The sequence below is a fragment of the Caenorhabditis briggsae genome, assembly GCF_000004555.2.
Source record: "Caenorhabditis briggsae complete genome, chrII, whole genome shotgun sequence".
Taxonomy (NCBI): Eukaryota; Metazoa; Nematoda; class Chromadorea; order Rhabditida; family Rhabditidae; genus Caenorhabditis; species Caenorhabditis briggsae.
Genome location: NC_013486.2, coordinates 8,822,856 through 8,842,122, shown reverse-complemented (window position 1 = coordinate 8,842,122; position 19,267 = coordinate 8,822,856). Strand labels below are relative to the sequence as shown.

Below are 19,267 nucleotides of genomic sequence, written 5' to 3'. Positions count from 1 at the left end.
ACCGTAAAACCTGTATTTAGAAGGGCTGGCCCTTCTGTTGCTCCAGCATACCTCCAGAGGGCCCTTTTATTACATGGGGCCCTACTATTTTTCCAAGCCCTTAAAAAGAAAAATGGATATTGGCTACAATTTTGAAAAAAAAGTCAGTAATGCCAAAAAATTCGAAATTCAAGTATCCAATACGGTGCTTCTTGTCGAAAACAGTCAAGTTATGTATGTAAAATACCAAAAAGTTTTGTAACCCTCTAGTCCCTTCTTTACCAATATAAAAATCTATAATCTACCTGGACATCAATATAAAACCTTTGCTCTCTTATCAAAAACTCCTCCCACTTTTTTCTCTATCCTTATCATCTGAAGGGATATCAATGTGATATTTTTATAGCACATATCCTCCTTCTTCTTTTTGCAATCTCCGTAAGAAATGACCACTGTAAAAAGTGTGATGACTCGGAAGATCAAAAGAAAAACCCGCGAAAAAAAATTTCAAGAGAGTTAGATGAGAAATGAAGAGTTCGAAGAACGAGAGGATGGGAGGACACGAAGGAAATAAAAAATCACGACTTTTTGTGTTCAGGTACCACTAACCCTCTGGGTGTCAAGACAAAAAAACCCGTGTGCTGCTAGTGTATCTTCTGGGGGTGATACGAGAGGTTGTACTAGATGATAATGAGCACTTAGAAATAGAAAAACAACTTTTTCGAAATTTTTGGAAAAAATGTAATTGTAGGTTAGACGGCTCTTTTTAGAGAGAAATAACTCAAAATTTATGAGGTTTCTTGATTTCTAAAGTTTTTCAGAATAGAAGCCTCTTCGTTTTTTCAAGAGTCAAGTTCGAATTTTGAGGTTCTAGAATTCCAATAAATGTATGATTTTGAGATTTCAGTGTTTTAAATTTTTCTTTTCTATATTTAAGCCGATGTAGTTCCAAAATTCTAAAACTACAAATGGGTCAATTCAGATTCCGAGATTTGGCTCTCGAAGTGTGGTTGTTAGGATTCGAGATTTACCGTGAAACCTGTAATAGAACGGCCGCCTAAAACTTTCAACTTTGAGCCAATTTATTTCGGTTCCTGTTAAAGATATAAAAAAAGATGTCAACTGTTAAATTGTTGATTAAAATACCGGTAAATTGTTGATTGAAATATCATCCCGAGAGAGTCCTGAGTTTTTAAGAATTTGAAGTTTCGAGAATCCGAGAAGCTGGATCAAACTAGATTCAACTAGCTCCTCTTAATCTCTTCTACCTACCAACACTATCAAAAATAAAAACTTACGAATTGTTGCTCTTTGTTTTTCTCTCCCAACTACTCTAAATTTCTCATTAATCAACTCACCCCATCCCTCCTACTCCTTCTCTCCCATCTGCGATTTTTCGCAACATTAGAAGCAAAAAAGAGAGAAGATGAAGGTACCAAATGGAACGGAAAAACATATGTCTCTTTTCTGCGGTTTCGATGAAAAAGTTGAGCTTGAAGAAGAAGAAGAGGAAGAAGAAGAAGAAGGAGTTGAAGAAAAAATGATGACACGGTAAGGTTGTGGAGAAAAACGACAATACATGTATAGTTATGGATCACTAATAGCCTCTCCGAAACGTTCAATCGCTTTTCTTTTTCCAATATTATGTGTTCTTCTTTTTCTTCTTCTTCTTCAGAGAGAATAGTGGAGCATAATATACACGGGGTGGTGGACCGAGAAAAATCACCAGATGTTTTTGCATTTTTCGTGGAAAAAATACACCCAGACGGGTCCAGTTTTTTCGAATCCTCCCCCCACATTTTTACTCTCTCTCTCTGAAATATATGAAAAAGAAGCAAATTTATGATCCGAAGGGTGGTTTTGTGGGTTATTAGAAAATTGGATTTTTTCAAGTTTGAAGAAAAAATGAAATAAATCAAATTTTGTCAGTTTCGTAACTTTCAAAGGACTACGGTAATTGAAAACTGTGTATGGATTCTGAAATTTGTTTTAAAAATGCTTGTCTAGAAAGTGCTGCCTGTGCAAAAGGAAAAAAAAAAGATACAATAAAAACAAAATTTGACTCAATTGAAATGAAAATTTGACTCAATTGAAATGGATTTGAAGCCTTAAAATGAGAGCTCTGGACTTATTGAACGTTTTTTAAAACTATTTCAAGAAACGTGAAATAGCGTAAAACCTGTAGAAGGGTCCCTAACTTGAAACTTTGAGTCAATTTATCTCGATTTCTGTTGAAGATGTCAAAAAGGGGTCAACTGATAAAATAATGCTGATATTATGATGAACATTTTATTAATTGACTACTTTTTGATATCTTGCATAGAAATTGAGCTCAAAGTTGACAGTGTGAGGGCCCTTCTATCACAGGTTTTACGGGAAGAGTAGGAATTTCCTCTGGGAACTGATTAGTACCAACAAGATTTCAGCTATACACAAAAGGTTTTTTGCGTTAATTAATTAATTTCTGAAATTTTCTGTTAATTTAAATAAAAATTTTCTGTTAATTTTTTTGCGTTAATTAATTAATTTCTGAAATTTTCTGTTAATTTCTGATATAACAGACCATCCAAATTCTGATATAACAGACCATCCAAAACTTGAACCCTCAACGTCGATTTATTCTACAAAAAGATAATAAAAACGAATTTTTGACAGCTGTGGTAAATTTGAAAGAAAACCTCAAATCTGTATAAAAATTACTTTTGCAACATTTTTATGATGATCCTAGAACTACTCAACAAAAAAACAGCGAGAAGTCAGACGCAGACATGTAGAGAAAACAAAGAAAACAGTCGTTTTTTCAAGCACTCTCTCTCTCCATTCCCGAAACTGTGCCTATGTTGAGCTCAGAGAGAAAAGAGAGAGCCAAGAACTCGGAGAGAAATATCGGAACGTTCGAAAAACAAATACAGACTGTATAAAGAGCTCAGGAAGAAATGGAGAGAGTTGCAAAAAATGTTAGAGGAAAGTGGAAAAACCGAGCAAAGGTTCTTGTTGCGAAAAACCCCGCAACCGGTCATTTTTGATTTTTTGAAAAGTGAGAATTTTCAGATTTTCAGATTCTGAGATCTCCAAATCATGAAACTCCAAATCATGAAGGGTGAGTTCTAATGGTTTGAGATTGGGATATACTGAGATTTTCAAACGTTTCTGAAAAGTCAAAACTCCAATATGGTAATTTAAAATAAAGATTTTGAAGAGTACAATGACTATTCACATATTCCAAGACTAATGAATTCTTAACTCCTCAAAGCGAAAAATTTGATACAGAATGAGGTATTAAGATCTTAAGAATCTGAAGTTTCAGAAATTCCATATTTCGGAAATACGGGAACTTCAGCGAAAAGTACGAGTACAGTAAATCCTGTAAAAGAAGGACCCCCTAACTTTTTACTTTGGGCCAGTTTATCTCGCTTCCTCTTAAAGATATGAAAAGGTTGTAAACTGATAAAATGTTTATTCTAATATCACAAACATTTTATCATATGACCAATTTTTTATATCATATGAAGGAACCGAGATATTTGAGCTCAATATTGACAGTTTGGGACCTTTCTATTACAGGTTCTACGGTATATGATAGCGTTCTATTCGGGCATTGAAGCGCCCGACATTATCAAGTTTTGAGCTAATTTTTTTTGGCACCTATGCAGGATATCAAAAAGTTATCAAGCGATAAAATTTTTATCATAATATCACCAACATCTTATCAGTTCACTATTTTTTGATATCTTGTGAAGGAACCGAGATAATTGAGCTCGAAGTGTACATCAAGGGTGTGCTTCTATTTTAAAAATACTGTATTTCTAATTCGTTGAGGTAGTTGTGTGACTTGCATCGCTCGAATCATCTTTTGTGACTCTTTATTCAAAATTACTAGCTATTCTCTCTCTCTCTCTCTCTCTCTCTCTCTCTCTCTCTCTCTCTCTCTCTCTCTCTCTCTCCCTCTCTCTCTCTCTCTCTTACTCTCCACTCTATTATCCTCATCAACGTCATCATTCCTCAGAAAAAACCCGTGGTTGAAAATTTCCTCGATTCATCGGATCACTAAAAAACCGATTTAAAAAATCGGGATTCTCGTCCCCCTACTGCTCTTGGGGGACGTCCGAGAAAGAGCACCATGAGCAGATGCTCATCTTTTTTTTTCTTGCCGAAAGGCCGCAGCTTTACAAAAAGTTTTGAGCCATAGGACACTTTACCACGCGTTTTTTGAGTTGAGATAGATTACATAATTACGGATCTTTGCTAATCGAAAAAACTAGTTGAAAAGGTTGAAATAATTGAGAATCATAGTTTTTCGAAAAGGAAGAAAAACTCGGTCAGCGTTGGAACTAAAGAGGAAAGAAGTCGGTCGGAGAAAGAAAAGGAAAAAAGAAAATTCGGAAAGAAAAAGAGGGCGTGGCCTAAAAAAGGAGAGGGTAGACCACACACAGCGCTCTATGTACCAAAACTGGAATTTGAAACTGTTGATTATGGGTTTTTCCAAATCTCAGGAACATGGAAAAAGGAAGAGGTATGAAGAACAGGGGTAAAAAAGTTGAAAGAAGATATGACAGCAAGTAAAAAGTGAGGAAGGAAAAGAGAAAGATAACTCCGTTTCTTTTTGTTGCACCTTTTTTTCCTGAATTTCTTTTCTAGATTTTTTCGGTCCACCTGAATTCTTTTGTTCTAAAAAACTTGCTGGGTGGAACACGGAATGAGGATGGGTGTTCTAGAACAACCGGGGTTCAGAATCAGAATCTAGGAATTTCAGATTCTCAGATTTTCAAAATCTTAGAATCTCAAAATCTCAGAATCTCAAAGACGGAGAATCGTAAAATTCCAAAATCTTAAAACTCCTGAATCCCAAAATTTTCTGAAAACTTTTCAATTCTAGAAGTATTTCGAAATCATAATTTTGAAATCTCAGAATCTCAGAATCTCAGAATTTTAGACAATTCGAATATCAGAGTTTCCGAATCTCAAAAATTGAGAATTTCAGAATTTCAGAATTTTGAAACTTCAGAATCTCAAAATTTTAAAATTTCAGAACCCCAGAATCTTAGAACCTTAGGATATCAGAATCTCAGAATCTCAGAATCTCGGAATCTCTCAATGCAAGAAAGTCAGAATTTTAAGAATCTCAGAGTATCGGAAATATATGATTGTAGGAACCTTAGAATCTCAGAAGTAAGAAATCCCAGATACAATGTTTTTTTTTTTTTGAAATCTCGAAATAAAGAATCTGTGAATTCTAGAACCGGAATATTTCAGAATCTATTAATCCAAGATATCGCGATTTTGAGAATCCGAATATGAGGATTTCAAAATCTGAAGATTTGAGAATCGGCAACCTTAAACCCTAGAATCTCAAAATCTCAGAATCTCAAAATCTCAGAATCTCAGAATTTCAAAATCTCAGAATTTCAGAACCTCAGAACCTTAGAATCATAAAATCAAAGAATCTCAGAACCTTCTAACTTCATAAAATCCATATAGTTTCAGTTTTTACTAAAATGTAACAATTGACTATGACCACCCGTAAATCTCTATCAACTACTCAAAAAGTTTTTCGTAGTCTTCAAGTCTATATCTAAAAACCGTCTAAAATTGTCACACGAAAAACTTCCCAAAAACTTGAAGAAAATGCGCAAATAAATCGGTCACTGTCACCCGGTTCCCTGAAAAATTGAGGAAACAAGAGAGGATGATTAGAATCTTTTCAGTTGTTTTTTTTCACTAATCTTCTAGGAGAACACATATATACGTAATAGGAATATTGTGGGATGAGATACGATCTCAAAGAGAAGAGACCTCCATTCAGAAATTCATTTTGAAATACACAAGATTATGGGTCAGTAGGCAGTGGTTCGGAAATGGGAGACACTTTGGATCCTTCGGATTCTTTCTTTAAATATTCCAGAAATCTCAGTCCCTGATCCTCGAACGTCATCATTTTTTCCCACTACCTACGTTTTCTCTGCCAAAAAATCCAAAACTTGGAAACACCAGTTTCAGACTTTTTTCTCCGTGGGAACATAGGAAAATGGCTTGCCGAGCCGTACCTTTCAGTTCCGCACCTGGGTGGGAAAAAATATTGGGAAACGATGTTTCGTGATTTCTCCGGAGATTAAAAAAGTGTGCCATGGACAGCAAGAGATCAGGTTATCAAAAAAGTCGTTTTCAGATTGGGAATTCTGTTTCTTATAAGTTATAACACTGGCTTTCCAAAAATATGGAGTCGACGAAATGAGTCAGTTCCCTGACAATATTTTGGAAATGTCTGAGTTCTAGAATTCCGGAGAGAAAAAAAAATTAGGAAACTTAGAATCTCCAATTCAACAAATCTCATAGTCAGAATTTCAAAATTTCAGAATTCTCAAACTTCATTTTGTCCAAATACCATACCGTAAATGTTCTAATAGAAGCCTACCGTATATGTAATCTTTGAGCTCATTTATTTCGGTTTTTGTGAAAGATATTAAAGATTTTTCAACTGATACAATAATGGAGATATTATGATAAACATTTTATCAGTTGACACATTTTTTATATCTTTTACAGAAATTGAGATAATTGAGCTCAAAGTGAACGATATGAGTGGGCTTATATTAGAGCAGTTACGGTATTTTCTGGGTGACAAGATTTTCGAATGATCAGTTCAGGATTTTTAAAATTGATAAATTTCCAAAAGTTTCATCTTCACTGTGTGAACACTAAATAAACAAGATCAGTAGAATTTTTCAAACAAAAAGCTTGATTCAAACTTTGGCACGCCATCCAACTTTTTTCCTACTGTAGCTTCCTCTATGCCTCAAAAAACTCTTACTGCTTTCCAATCCACTATACGGAATTAATAAAATGTCAGAGAGAATAATATTCTGAAACATTTTTTTTCGGACACCCACCTTATGACTCCCTGATTACTTTTCATGCACAGCCACCAACCGACACGAACTGAAAAAAAACGAGGGCCCCGCGGCTCCCACGAAGCCAAAAGTGGGCGGAGTCTCAACACTCTTTTCAGACATTCTTCTGGAGCCCGGCACGGAGAGCCAAGAAGACCCACATGCTTGCTCGCGTGGAGCAAGAAAATGGAGCAACGGACGAAAGTGACTTTTCTAATCAAGAAAATGTGCTCCATGTATGACCGAAAAAACTCCTTCGAAGGGGTGGCCACTGGGGTGGGTACTAAAAAACTAGTGAGTCCAATTTCCCTTTTTTTCTTCGTTCATTTTTTTTCATTTTTCAAAAGAAGGGGAGCTAATGAAATGAGTATCAAGTTTGGTGAATGAATTCGAACAGTGGTTAGATTGAAATGTGAACAATTTTGAGCAAAGACTTTTTTAGAATGTTATGAAATTGTGAATGCCAAGAAAAGAGGCTGAAATTTCCTACAAAAAGGTGTATAATATACGGGACAAAAATGATTAAATACGTCTCACACTTCTTTTTCCGTTCCGACGATTTTTCGGGGCTGAAATGGAAGATGTGCTCATTCGAGCAAAAGTTTTATCAGGTTAACTTTCATAAAATCAAATTTTTGTCTAGAAAAAAGCTATTTTCATCGTGTGTAGTTTAATAACGGTGAGAAAATTTACAGGTTAGGGCAGAGAAAGATTCAGAAATTCTAAGACTCTGATATTCTGATATACTGAAATTTCGAAATTCAGAGACTCCGTGGTGGTGAGATTCTGGAATTCTGAGATTCTGAGATTCTGAGATTCCATAATTCTGAGATTCTGATATCCCAAAATTCTGATATTTTTTTTCCTAATTATGGTGTCAGATTCCCGATTCTCTAATCTTCCGATTTTCAGATTCTCGAAAAAGCAACACTTGAGTTTTGAGATTCTGAAATGATCGGATTCTAGATCCTCAGATTAAAAAAATTATCTAGCAAAAAATAAGTTTTCAGAAAAAACTTTAATTTTTCCCCATGCGTCGCCTTTTTTCATCCTATTTAACTGTGCCTCCATGCTTACCGTAATCCGGTTTGATCCGCTGATTCCAAACGTTTTTTTTACCTCACCGTTCGTTTTTTGTCGATGAGATTTTCGAAACCGAAAACTCTAATTCGAAAATTGACCTACAAATCGGAATAAAATCTGTTGACTTTATGACAGCATACAGCTACAGTATACCCTCTCTTATGAGTCTCTATACTAATCCCTGATCACCCATTCAGTTCCAAAAAAAGATTGGAAAAAATGGGACGAAATGTTTCGTGGGTGTTTTGTGTGTGTGCCATTGAGTGCAGTGGACACAAAACCATTAAAATATAGATGAATCGTCGTTTTTGAGCACAGAGAGACTCGAACAAAAAACTCCCTGCTTTTGTGTGCCGGCGGCAAATTCGAAACTGAATCCCCCAGAGGCATTTTGTTCGTTCTTTTTTTTGTGTTGAACGTTGTCTGCAACTCTACATCTTCTATAATCTCTCACTTCAAAGCACAGATAAGGAATGGACCGCCCATTAAAAGGACGGCAGAAAAATGAAAGGGGTGGAAAAACGGAAAACGGGAGGAAAGCTATGCAAAAAATGAGAAAATGGGCAAAAAATTGGACGGCCCCCCAGGCAGGGCTTGAAGAACAAGGAGGAGAAAAAGTATGGGGGAAAAGAAGAAATGGTAGTTTTGAGGGATCAGAAAATCCAAAAAGACTAAAAATAGTAGAATCTGATTGGTTACTGTAGCTAAAGTATATAATTTTTTCATGAGACTGCCTTCTCTTTTAAAAATGCAGGCCACAGTAGCTCAAATGTTCTCCAATTTCAGGAAAGTTGACAACTGGTTTGCATATTCTTCCAAATGAGTTTCAGAAAGTTTTCAGACCTGTCTATAAAATCTGACTAATATTAGATTCTCACACTGGGATTTTTTACTGCTGAAAAAGCAAGTTATCACTAATTTAATAGTACTGTAATCTTACAGTATTCTTCCAGTAGGGCCGACTCTTCTCATGGTGGACAGCTTAAAGATGATGAGCAAGAAAAACAAGTTATTATCCCGGTACGAAAAATCGGAAATGTGGACGAGAAAATTGACTGGAAATTCATGAAAATCGAGAAATTAAATCCGGAGTACATAAACAATCATTTTAAGGTTACGGTAGTTGTCGTTGTGGGGCCTTCGGAGTTGACATAAAATTTGTAATAGAGTTGCACCCTTACCGTCAACTTTGAACCCATTTTTCTCGGTTCCCATTTTATATCCAAAACTTCAAGCTAACAAAAAGTTTACCAAAAAATCAATAACATTTTGTCAATTGATCTCTTTTTGATATCTTTCACTAGAACCGAAATGGCTCAAAGTTGACGACAACATAGTCGTTCTATTGAAGGTTTTACTGTAATTACAGCAGTGGCTGCCTAGGCATAGCTATTATCAATAGCTATTAGAAAAAATTGGTTTAATCTTTACTGTAACTGCTCCCATCTCAAAAAAGTACGATTCCCCCATCGAGCTCATCCTACTTCCCCCAAACCGACCATAAAACGGCTGACACATTCTCACTTTTTTTACAATGGCGGGTGTTCAAAAATGGAAGCTTTGTGACTTTTTAGTACTTTTGAGAGGCAATGGATAGGGGGTAAGGGAACAGTGAGAGACCACCCATAAAAATGAAAAAAACATGAGAAGAGGAAAGAGAAAAATTTTTGAATATTTGACGACTAAACTGTGTGTCTCGTAAAAAATGACTGGGGAAACGAATGAGGAAAAAATGGGACAACTGGCACGACCACCTAGTCAAAATGATAGTTTTCGAGAAGTCTAAATGGAGAAAAGTCTAGAAAAAGGAGGCTGAAATGGTCAGGCGAGGTGGGTATTTGGCTAATAGTATTTGCACAACTGACAGATGATTGGATTACGGTATTTCTTTTGAAAGAAAAATTTAACAACAAGTACTAATACCCAAAAAAAAACAATTTTTGAATAACGATTTCTAGTTTTCAGAAAATTTTTAAGATATAATTTTTTGCAACATACCATCGATTTATTTACAATAGCTTTTTAGACCATCTTTTTTTCGAATCCTTCAAAAACTACAGTACCCCTATCTCAAAAAAAGCCACAAAGGTCACCCCACTCACCAAATTACATATAAAAAATGTCCCAAAAACTAGGAGATCAGGTCTTCTGAAGTCATCCAAAGAAATATTACAAAAAGACCTCCGACGAGGAAAAGAAGCATAAGTGGGAGGAGTCCTAGACCCCGCCCCTTTTCACATCAGAACTATCTGGGATTACTGTAGATTATCCCCAGGTGACTTGTGACATGACTGTGTGGTTTAGTATATGTCGTATAGTTATATTGTGTTGGAAAAATTTCATTTTTGGAAAATAGTCACTGGAGCGCGTTTTTATAGATTACGGTACTGTTTGTCCGTCATCTTGACCATCCATCAAATGGTCAAATAACTGTTTAATTTGACTCTTGTTTGCCCATTTGAATAAATTTGATGAATGCTATACAAATTTTTTTACTGAAAAAAAAACTTTTTGTTTGTTCTTTGTTATTATACTTGTATAAAAATTGGTGCTGCTGGTGGCCGTGGCTGAAGATCTCACAATGCCAACTACCGTAACCTGAAAATAATGATTTTTTTGTTTTTTTTTTCCCTGAAACAGTCGGAAATCGAGAAAAAAATCCGAAAAACACAAATGTTTTCAGGTTACGGTACTTTTCCTTTTGGGACCTTCGGCCACTGTCAGCAGCATTTTTCTTCCACGATGCCGATTTTTATGTCAATTTTGTTCCCGGGGCTCGGGTTTTTTTTCTATGAAATGCAGGCACAAAACCGTAAGACTCGGCTGTATCACCTTCGAAGCTTTCGCGTCGAGAGCAAAGCCTTTGCAGGATATTCCCGTTCGAACGCATTTACCTAACGTTCTGATAAATAATATTTGGTTTCGATTATCTGTCTGTGTGTAAGTCTGTCCAGATTTCGACATATTAAAAGACATACTTTCCTATGCCGAAAAAACTTTTTTTTCAAAAATGTATGTTTGTCCAGATGTCCGCTGAACTTTAAAACAGTTCGAGAATTAATTTTTTCAAAACCGAGACAACAGTTTGTTCATTCCAAAATCCATATATCTCCAAAACCAAGTCGACCTTGTCATTGAATTGTCGTGTAGTTGTCGAAAAAGAAAAGAGTGACCATGTAAATTGTCGCAAGAGAGAACTTTCTGGCTGCTTCTCCTCTCCTCCCACATCAATCTCGTCCTGTCGTCTCTCCAATCTCAATGATCTCTTCTACTCTACAGTACTCTGAACGTGGATCACCCTGCCTCCGACGTTCACATTATGATCACTTGGATGAATTCCAAGAAAAAAGTAACGGTGAAAAGGAGAAGAAGCGAACGAGGCGAATACAAGGATCACAAAAAAAGTGCAGAGGACGTTTATTCAACGCGACAGGAGTCTGGGAAGAGTAACTATAGAGAAGGGGAAAAAAGAAAATGGGTATTAGAAGCAGAACGTTCGGGGTGGTAAATTAAGAGTAAACAAATAAAATGAAACTTTTGTAAAGCTAAGCTAAGAGGATGCTTAAAATAATATTTTGATTATTCTCCCTTGTACATAATCCAGATACGTGGTGATTCGATGTAGGCGTGCGACGCTTCACCGGTGATGTAGCACGAGTGTTCAGTGAGCATATGGTCCTTAACATCGTTCCAGTTTTGGCACTTGCATTGGCAAACCGAGCAAACGTAGCCATGGTGATCCTGAAACAATATATTTGTTTCGAAACTTAAAAATCTGCAAATGGAGGGATTCAGAGGATATGACTCATGTTTTTTTTCTTATTATTTCACTATCCTATGAATCAAGCGAATGATTATTTTTTGCTTCCTTGTTGAATCGGATGACGTTCTATTATAGTTTTGACAATGTATAATTGTTTTCAAAGTTATCATTAGCCACATTTTTGATGAAACATGATGGGGCGAAAAGTTATGTCCTCTTCTTCTTGGCCGCCGATAATTACATGTTGGTTTTTCTGTTATTTCTTTCTGATGACCTATCTTTGATGGGTCACTTTCTCTTCTTCTCAGTAATAATTACCTTCTGATGCTCTTCCATCTGCATATAGCGACTAGATTTGAAGTCACAAACTGTGCACTCAAACTTCAGAATTCCAGTGTGCACTCGTTCGTGAACGGTAACAGCGATTTCAGAAATGAAGAATTCCTCGCAGAAGTGACACTGGTACACTTTGGTGAAAATGTGACACAGCTTTCGATGCTTTCGCAGCTTTCTCGGTGTCAAAAACTTCTGTGGACAGTCTGGACAACGGAAACCGGAGTTGTTGCCTCTATGGAACTTGGAGCGATGTTTGAAGAGACGATAGGCGGTGCACATATTGCGAATCGGGCGGCAGTCAAGGCAAAGATAAGTGAGATCGCAGTCATGGTCCTTGAGTTCATCCTGGGTGGCAACACACTTGAAGCAGTGAAGACATTGCACAAATTCTGTGCATTCGGGATGCTTTTTGTTGATGTGATTCGTGAAGGAAATGTCGTTGCGAAAGCGTTTATCACAGAATGGGCATTGGGGAGAGCGCTGAAATGAAAGATTGTTTAATCGATACGAAAACGGCAACTTCAAGTGTCCGAGATCGCAATAAAGCCTACCAACCTTCTTGAAGTACGGGAATTTCTTCCGAATCGCATCCATCGGGTACATGAGACCACCATAACGATTCAAACGTGGAACATGTCCCTGACTATTCTCTCCTGGCAACGGAATCGTATCAACATCCACACTATTCGCTTCTTCTTCAATTTCAGACTCTGGAGGAATGAATCCGCCGCTGGCGATTTCTTCCATCCGTCCTCGCTCTTTTTCCATTTCTGCCATGTATTCACATAATTTCTTTTGCTCCTCCAAGAATGCAATATATGCTTTCGGATGGTTATTACGAAGATGCTTCTCTAATAAGAACATCTCTCCAAATCGATTTTTGCAGACCTTGCAACGAAACATGCTCTTGCGAACACGATTTCGGATTTCATTCACACTCATTGCAGATGCAGGTACCATGTTGATATCTGGAGCGCAGAATTCTTGACTCACTGAAAAATTAGCATTAAAAAAATAAACCATTTGTTTCCTTACTTTGTGGTATGACGCATTTATCGAACTCTTCAGATGGATTGATGTGATAAAGCGAAGCACGACATTCCCTTTGCGCTTTGATTTGTTTTCCATCAGCACCAAGCACGATTCTCTCTTTGTGACACTTCGGAGGGTTCCTGAGACTGGCCAGAAGTTCTCCAACTCCATTTAGCTTTTTTGTGGAACAGTATTTCTCCACCACCTGCGCCTCATCTCGTTCTTCTGAACTTCCATGACTGGACAGGTATTTTCTCAGGAAACCCTCCTGAATTCTCTGAAGATCTTGAGCATCGCGTGCGTTGTACGATGGTGGAATGCTTTGCAATTCTGGCGCCTTAAACGGACGGGAACGCTTGTGTTCGTTGTCATCATTCACCGAACCTGAATAGAGATTCGAGCTGATTAAGAGTATGAAAGCAAAAGCGGGACAAGGATAGTGACTAGGTTGCTTAGAACCTCAATTATACGGAAAAATATCATGATTTAGATCAAAATGAGTGTTTTTATTATGCAATTCAACAAAAAATAATGTTTACGTGAAAATTCCTCTTCACTCTTCGCAACGGGCGATCCGTCGCCCAGGTCCTCCTTCATAGCCAACATGCTCCTTGTCGTCTAAAATGCTGAATTTTTAAAAGAAATGAGAATGGAGCAACTGAAATTTGGTTGGAAAACCGAAATTTTTCGTAAAAGCGAAGCCATTATTTCGTTTGTCCTCGTGGACTACACAACACAATTCGCAGGAGAGCGCGATTACGAAATTGGCGCGAAGCTGAAAATTTTAAACGGAGTTTTCAGATCAGTCAGTCCAGTCTTGAAATGAAACCTTATTTCTCACAAACAACGTTTAGAGTTCTAGAAATTGCCAAACTTATAGTAATATTCCTTTCCCTGAAAATTATGCGGAACACATTAAAAAACATGAAAAGTGATCATGTCCTGGTTCAGTCTCCAGAAACAGTTCACCTGTAAATGTGATACCTGACTCTTAACTTGATGAATAATTTATTTTTGGTAAATTCCTGAAAAGGAGGTTGAAAAACAGAAGCCCATGAGCTTCAATTAGAGAGAATACGGTATATGTATGTGATTTCGAGGATAATTGAAAAGAGAGGTATTGAGAGTTATTGGTAAATAATTTGAAGAACGTTTTTGATTGGGACTGGAAATAATTAATAGGACGGACGAAAGGGGTCTATTTATTCAAGCTGTCTTCTTGTTCTTCTTTGGAGCACCCAGGTCGGGGACGTGAAACAAGTCCGTCGGGTAGCGCTTCGATGGAGCTGAACGACGAGCTCGCGGCTCCCGAGCCGCTAGAGCAGACGAAGCCGATGTCGCGACAGTTGTCTCCTGATCCCGAATCTGCTGAACCGCTGGGAGAGCGATTGGCTTCTGTGCCAGTGCCGGAGAAGTGGTAACGACCTTCTTAGTCTTGCTGACAACGTCAGAGGCACCTTGTTGCTCCTCAACGTCTCCTGGAGCATCTGAAAATTCAAAAATCAGGTTAATGTATCAAATCAAAACTAGAATCTTACCTTCACGGTTCACAGAAACCTCCTCCTCCTCTTCACTTGGGGATGGATCCTTCTCGAGATCCTCGGGTGTGTTCGGTGGGTCGATAGCGACGACTGGACTTGGAGATCTCTGGATCATTTGAGATGCCGAAGACTCGGCATCCTCTCCACTATCTGTGCGCGATCGAGCAGCTTTCTTGGCAGTGGTGCTTTCTGGAGCAATAGTAGCAGAAGAAGATCCTTTCTGGTCGTCATAGACTATCTTTGCCTCACATTTGGCGGCCTTCTCCATTTTGACAATCTTAGCAGCTTCCAGCACTTCTTTGATGACTTCTTTCACAGGAAGGGCAGAAGATGCGCCTATAATAATGCATTTATGTTTGAACTCAAAAAAGAAATAAAATAATACCTTCTCCGTGATCCGGGCTCGGCTTTCCTCCTTCATCCGCTTGCATGTCTGACATGTCAGATGACACAACGAGTGGTGAGAAAAAAATATAATAGTACAACACACTTCTAAACCTATAAACCAGAAAGACGCAGATTAGCTAGTGTGTGAATTGAAAGATTAGAATGAGTATTATGCACACGGAGCTTTTGAGGGGGGCGGGGCTACCTCAGTCATCTGGTGGAGAAGAGAGAGCATCGTAAATTGAAGAGGAGCAGAGAGAGGTCTTCTGGCGGAAGGTGTGACCAAGATATGCACTTGATGTCGTTATTTACGATGACGGCTTCGTTTATCGTGCACAATCTAGTGAAGCATATACTTGATAATTAGAGGTATGAGCAGTAAAGTTGGAGATAGAGAGAGAGTTGGAGGGTTAGAGATAACCCAAGAAGATGTGGTTAGATGTGTTGCCATGATAACGGGGTCTTGATCAAATATTAGTTGGAAATGTTTAGATGAAGCTTGATAAGAAGTGAATAACAAATGGAATCATGCCTGGAACCTGAGAATTCAGAAGAATGACATCAAGAAAAAAAAGTTCTAATATGTGAGATTCGCAAATCATGGAAAATCATCTAATGGATATTTAGGAATTCGAGTATGTTGACGTCTTGGAGCTGTTGACAAACTGGAAAACTATTTGAAGGGCGTTTGGAGGTACTGGAGGTTCAAAGTCCAGCTTTTTTTGACCCCTTGATCGTTGGCTTCTTGGTCCGGAAGTCGATGGATTGAAGACGATCTGGCGGACACGACTTGCGCTTGCCCAAGTTCACGACGACGGGGGTTGGCGGGGCAGCGGTCTTCTTGGTCTTTTCTGTAATAATCTTTTTGTGGAAGGTAATGAAATTTCAGATTTTCCTATGAATACATTCTAGTCTAGAACTCACTTTGGTTGCTTTGAGAAGTACCCATGCTGATTGGCAGTGACTGGTCAGTAGCTGTGACAGAAGCCATCCTGAAAAATGAACTTGCTCTAAAAAGCAATTATGAGAAATCAGAAAAATAAAGATAAGAGGTTCTGGATTTGAGAAACCAGTAAAAATAAGAGAAATTGAAATAAGAACATGGAAGTTATGCGGGTTTATTTAAGATAATTGAAAGAGAGGTAGTTTTACAATAAAGGAGCACAATAATACCGAATAAGTAGAATACGAAAAAGCCACAATTATTTAGTTCTTCTCTTTTTCTGTGGCGGTGCCACCTTTTCGAGACGATACTCCTCAAAGCGGGACGGCTTTCCCGACTTGCGGCCAGAGCGACGAACGTTGGTCTCCTGACCTGCTGCAGCTTCGACCGCTGCTGTGTTGGACGCTTGGACGTCGATCGCTGGGTCCTCGACCGCTAGGGCCTCGACAACTGAGACCTCGACTTTTGGAGCAGGTGCTCCATCTGGAAAAAATAATGGTTAAGAGAAATTCATATTCACACAAGCTATTCGCAAAAGATCCGTTAACAGGTCACCCAAAAAAAAGTACTTGGGTTTTCTTAGAATATACCGTTTCGAAAGAGAAAATACGCTATGTACAGTTATGTAGCCTCGATTCAACTAGAGAACAATTCTTTTATGACACTAAAAATTCTTTTCTTGAAATACTCACTTGCTTTTGGGCTCCAGAGAAGAAGGTCATCTTCTTCATGCCCATTTCCGGTCACAGCCTGGAGTGAGGCCTCCAGTTCCCCAGAGCCATTCTCAGGATTCTTGGTTTTTCCTGCAAGCTTACGGTATTTTTCCAATATTCGAAGCCTCTGAAAAAAAAACTAACCTTGAACGTTCTCCAGAACCGACTCTGAAATCTTCTCCGGCAGAGAGATCGGCTTCGGAGTCGACGAGCGAACTGAAAACATCAGAATCAGAAAAATACTTGGGATCTTTTTCAATATACCGTATTTCCACATCGAAACCGCCAACTTTCAGCTCAATTATCTCGATTCCAAGAAAAGATATCAAAACGATGTCAACTGATGAAATATTGGTGAAATTGGGGTACATAATTTATCAGTAAACAAATTTTTCATAAATTTTACCGGAAATGAGACAATTAAGCTCAAAGTTGACGGTTCAAGTGAGGTTCTTTTAGGGAGTGCAGTAGGCTCGATACAGTGCAGTAGGCTCGATTCAAACAGAGAACTTTTTACAAGCTGATTCTTCTATGACACAAAAAATTCTTCTTGTAAAATACTCACCTCGTTCAGGCTCCAGAGGATCCTTCTCTCCATGCTCATTTCCGGTCACATCCTGGAGCGAGGGCTCCAGTTCCTCCAAGCCATTCTCAGGATTCTTGGCTTTTTCTGCAAGCTCATGGTATTTTTCCAATATTCGAAATCTCTGAAAAAAACTTACCTTGAACGTTCTCCAGAACTGACTCTAAAATCTTCTCCGGCTTTGGAGTCGACGAGCGAACTGAAAATATTAAAATCAACTAAAGTTCTTCGGCTAATATAAAGTTACCTTCAGGTTCCACAAGATCTTTGGTTACCACTTCGGATGGGGGCGACGGGGGATTATCGGACATCTGAAATATTCGAAATATTGATCGAGTTCCAAAAGAAGTATGAGAAGATGGACACGAGCAATTGAATGACAGGGAAGGAACGAAAGGAAAGTGAGAGATCATGTACTATCCGGAAGATACAGAGAAAAGAGGGCGGAGCCAAATTTGGTCGGCCCCGAGTCACGAGGTTTGGTGAGGAGGGAGAAGTATGGCTATATGTTTCGAGGTCATCTGAGTTGTTGCTTGATATTATAACAGACACGAGAGAGTATGGAGTATTGAGAGAGTTCTGTCTCTCGGAATGGTCTGGTGATGAGGAAAGAGGAAGCGTTCTACAAGTTACTGGGAAAAGGCGAGCAGGCGGAAAGAAGAAAAAGATGATGAAGAAGTCAGAGGTGGGAGAACGAGAGATAGAGATAGAGAGCATATCCAAAGTGTCGAATGGCATTACCATAACCATTGGCCCGGTGCCAAAGGCACCTGGTCTCTGTCGAAAATTGAGAAATAGTGAGGAATGGATAATAAGGGGTTTAAATATCAGCTTAGCTAAGGCGTCGCCAGTTACTTCTGGCCGGAGATTGGTCAGATTCCGGCAAAGATATTGTGGGAAGCTGACCAAGATCCGACAAATTACCGGCCAGTTTTCGACCTCTTAACACGCAGCGCCTTCAAATTCCTGCCAAAACATCAAAAAATTGAATAACAAGAAAGAAGTGAATAAGTACAGTACCCATAATTTATTTGTTTTTGTTATCGTTATTGATGTTCGGGAAAATTCAGATGCTCGAGGCTTTTGAAAAAAGGGCAATAAAATTGAAAACCCGTTAGTGGAAAAATGCAGAATGCTTGAAGGAGATATGGAAAAATCGGATTCATTGTGTTCTTTTTCCTGAAGATTTCTCAAGATTTCACAAAATAACTTGGCAAAATTTTTTTATCATAAATGACTTTTGTTCACAAAGATCTTCCAATGATCTTTATTTTGGCAGTTCCAGCACTCGACTTCAATTTTTTGTGTCTTTAGCGTGAGAGCAGAATCAAAATCAGAAATTTCTCCCATCTAGTTTTAAATTTTCAGAGAGATTCATTTCTCAGACAAATACTTATTTTTCATCCCAGATTTTCTGCTTTATTTGATACCAGCCTGTTTGCAGTGCCTCCCGCGCTTCGAACAGCTGGCTGGTGGACCTTCGCCGTGATTTGACCTATTTACTTTACTGTTCGTCACTTTTTGATTTCTCTTTTTCAAAAGGTCACGTCAAATTATATTGATTTTCAAGTTTCTCAAAAATATTTGGAAAATTGTTCATTTACGTTACGCAATAAATAAATAAATCAGTTAAAATAAGGTCACGCCCGCTCCTTCTGTCCATGTTAAAAATTCCACGTATTGAAAAAACCAGTTCCCTGTGAAATCAGACTCTTTGAAATGTATTGTTGGATAATATTCACAAGCACTTTCTCACTGGTAAGAATCTCTATGCATTACGCTTTTTCTTTTTGGTTCATTTTCTTTTTGATCTTTCGATTGGTCGATTGCGAAAAAAGTACTAGAAGGCCCTAACAAGGGTCGCCATGTTTTGGGGTTATTGGCTAGGTGGAATCCACTGAACGTCCCCTTTTCAAAAAAGATCCAATCAAAGATTAAAAGAAATGAAATGAAAATAAAAAGCGTATTCATGGCTTCTTTTCGATGGAAAAGAACTTAGGATTTCATCCAACAATGGTCT

General features: G+C 38.1%; 4 protein-coding genes across 4 annotated transcripts; 2 read left to right on the top strand and 2 right to left on the bottom strand.

Annotated features, from left to right (window-relative positions):
* Nucleotides 1–2,694: 2,694 nt before the first annotated feature.
* CBG25613 lies at nucleotides 2,695–4,498 on the top strand (the record flags this gene model as incomplete). The annotated part of the gene is made up of 3 exons (XM_045242442.1): nucleotides 2,695–2,741; nucleotides 2,944–2,994; nucleotides 4,324–4,498. The coding sequence occupies 3 exons, from the start codon at nucleotides 2,695–2,697 to the stop codon at nucleotides 4,496–4,498; spliced, it is 273 nt and encodes a 90-aa protein (XP_045098149.1).
* Nucleotides 4,499–11,528: 7,030 nt separating this feature from the next.
* CBG02756 lies at nucleotides 11,529–13,686 on the bottom strand (the record flags this gene model as incomplete). The annotated part of the gene is made up of 5 exons (XM_002630960.2): nucleotides 11,529–11,690; nucleotides 12,031–12,528; nucleotides 12,604–13,040; nucleotides 13,084–13,464; nucleotides 13,620–13,686. 5 exons carry the CDS (start codon nucleotides 13,684–13,686, stop codon nucleotides 11,529–11,531), a joined length of 1,545 nt encoding a protein of 514 aa, XP_002631006.2.
* A 600-nt stretch (nucleotides 13,687–14,286) lies between these two features.
* CBG25612 lies at nucleotides 14,287–15,061 on the bottom strand (the record flags this gene model as incomplete). Its single annotated transcript, XM_045242441.1, has 3 exons — nucleotides 14,287–14,567; nucleotides 14,619–14,957; nucleotides 15,007–15,061. 3 exons carry the CDS (start codon nucleotides 15,059–15,061, stop codon nucleotides 14,287–14,289), a joined length of 675 nt encoding a protein of 224 aa, XP_045098148.1.
* Nucleotides 15,062–15,297: 236 nt separating this feature from the next.
* CBG25611 lies at nucleotides 15,298–18,254 on the top strand (the record flags this gene model as incomplete). Its single annotated transcript, XM_045242440.1, has 5 exons — nucleotides 15,298–15,351; nucleotides 16,219–16,475; nucleotides 16,661–16,999; nucleotides 17,650–18,147; nucleotides 18,245–18,254. The coding sequence occupies 5 exons, from the start codon at nucleotides 15,298–15,300 to the stop codon at nucleotides 18,252–18,254; spliced, it is 1,158 nt and encodes a 385-aa protein (XP_045098147.1).
* Between the last annotated feature and the right edge of the window lie 1,013 nt (nucleotides 18,255–19,267).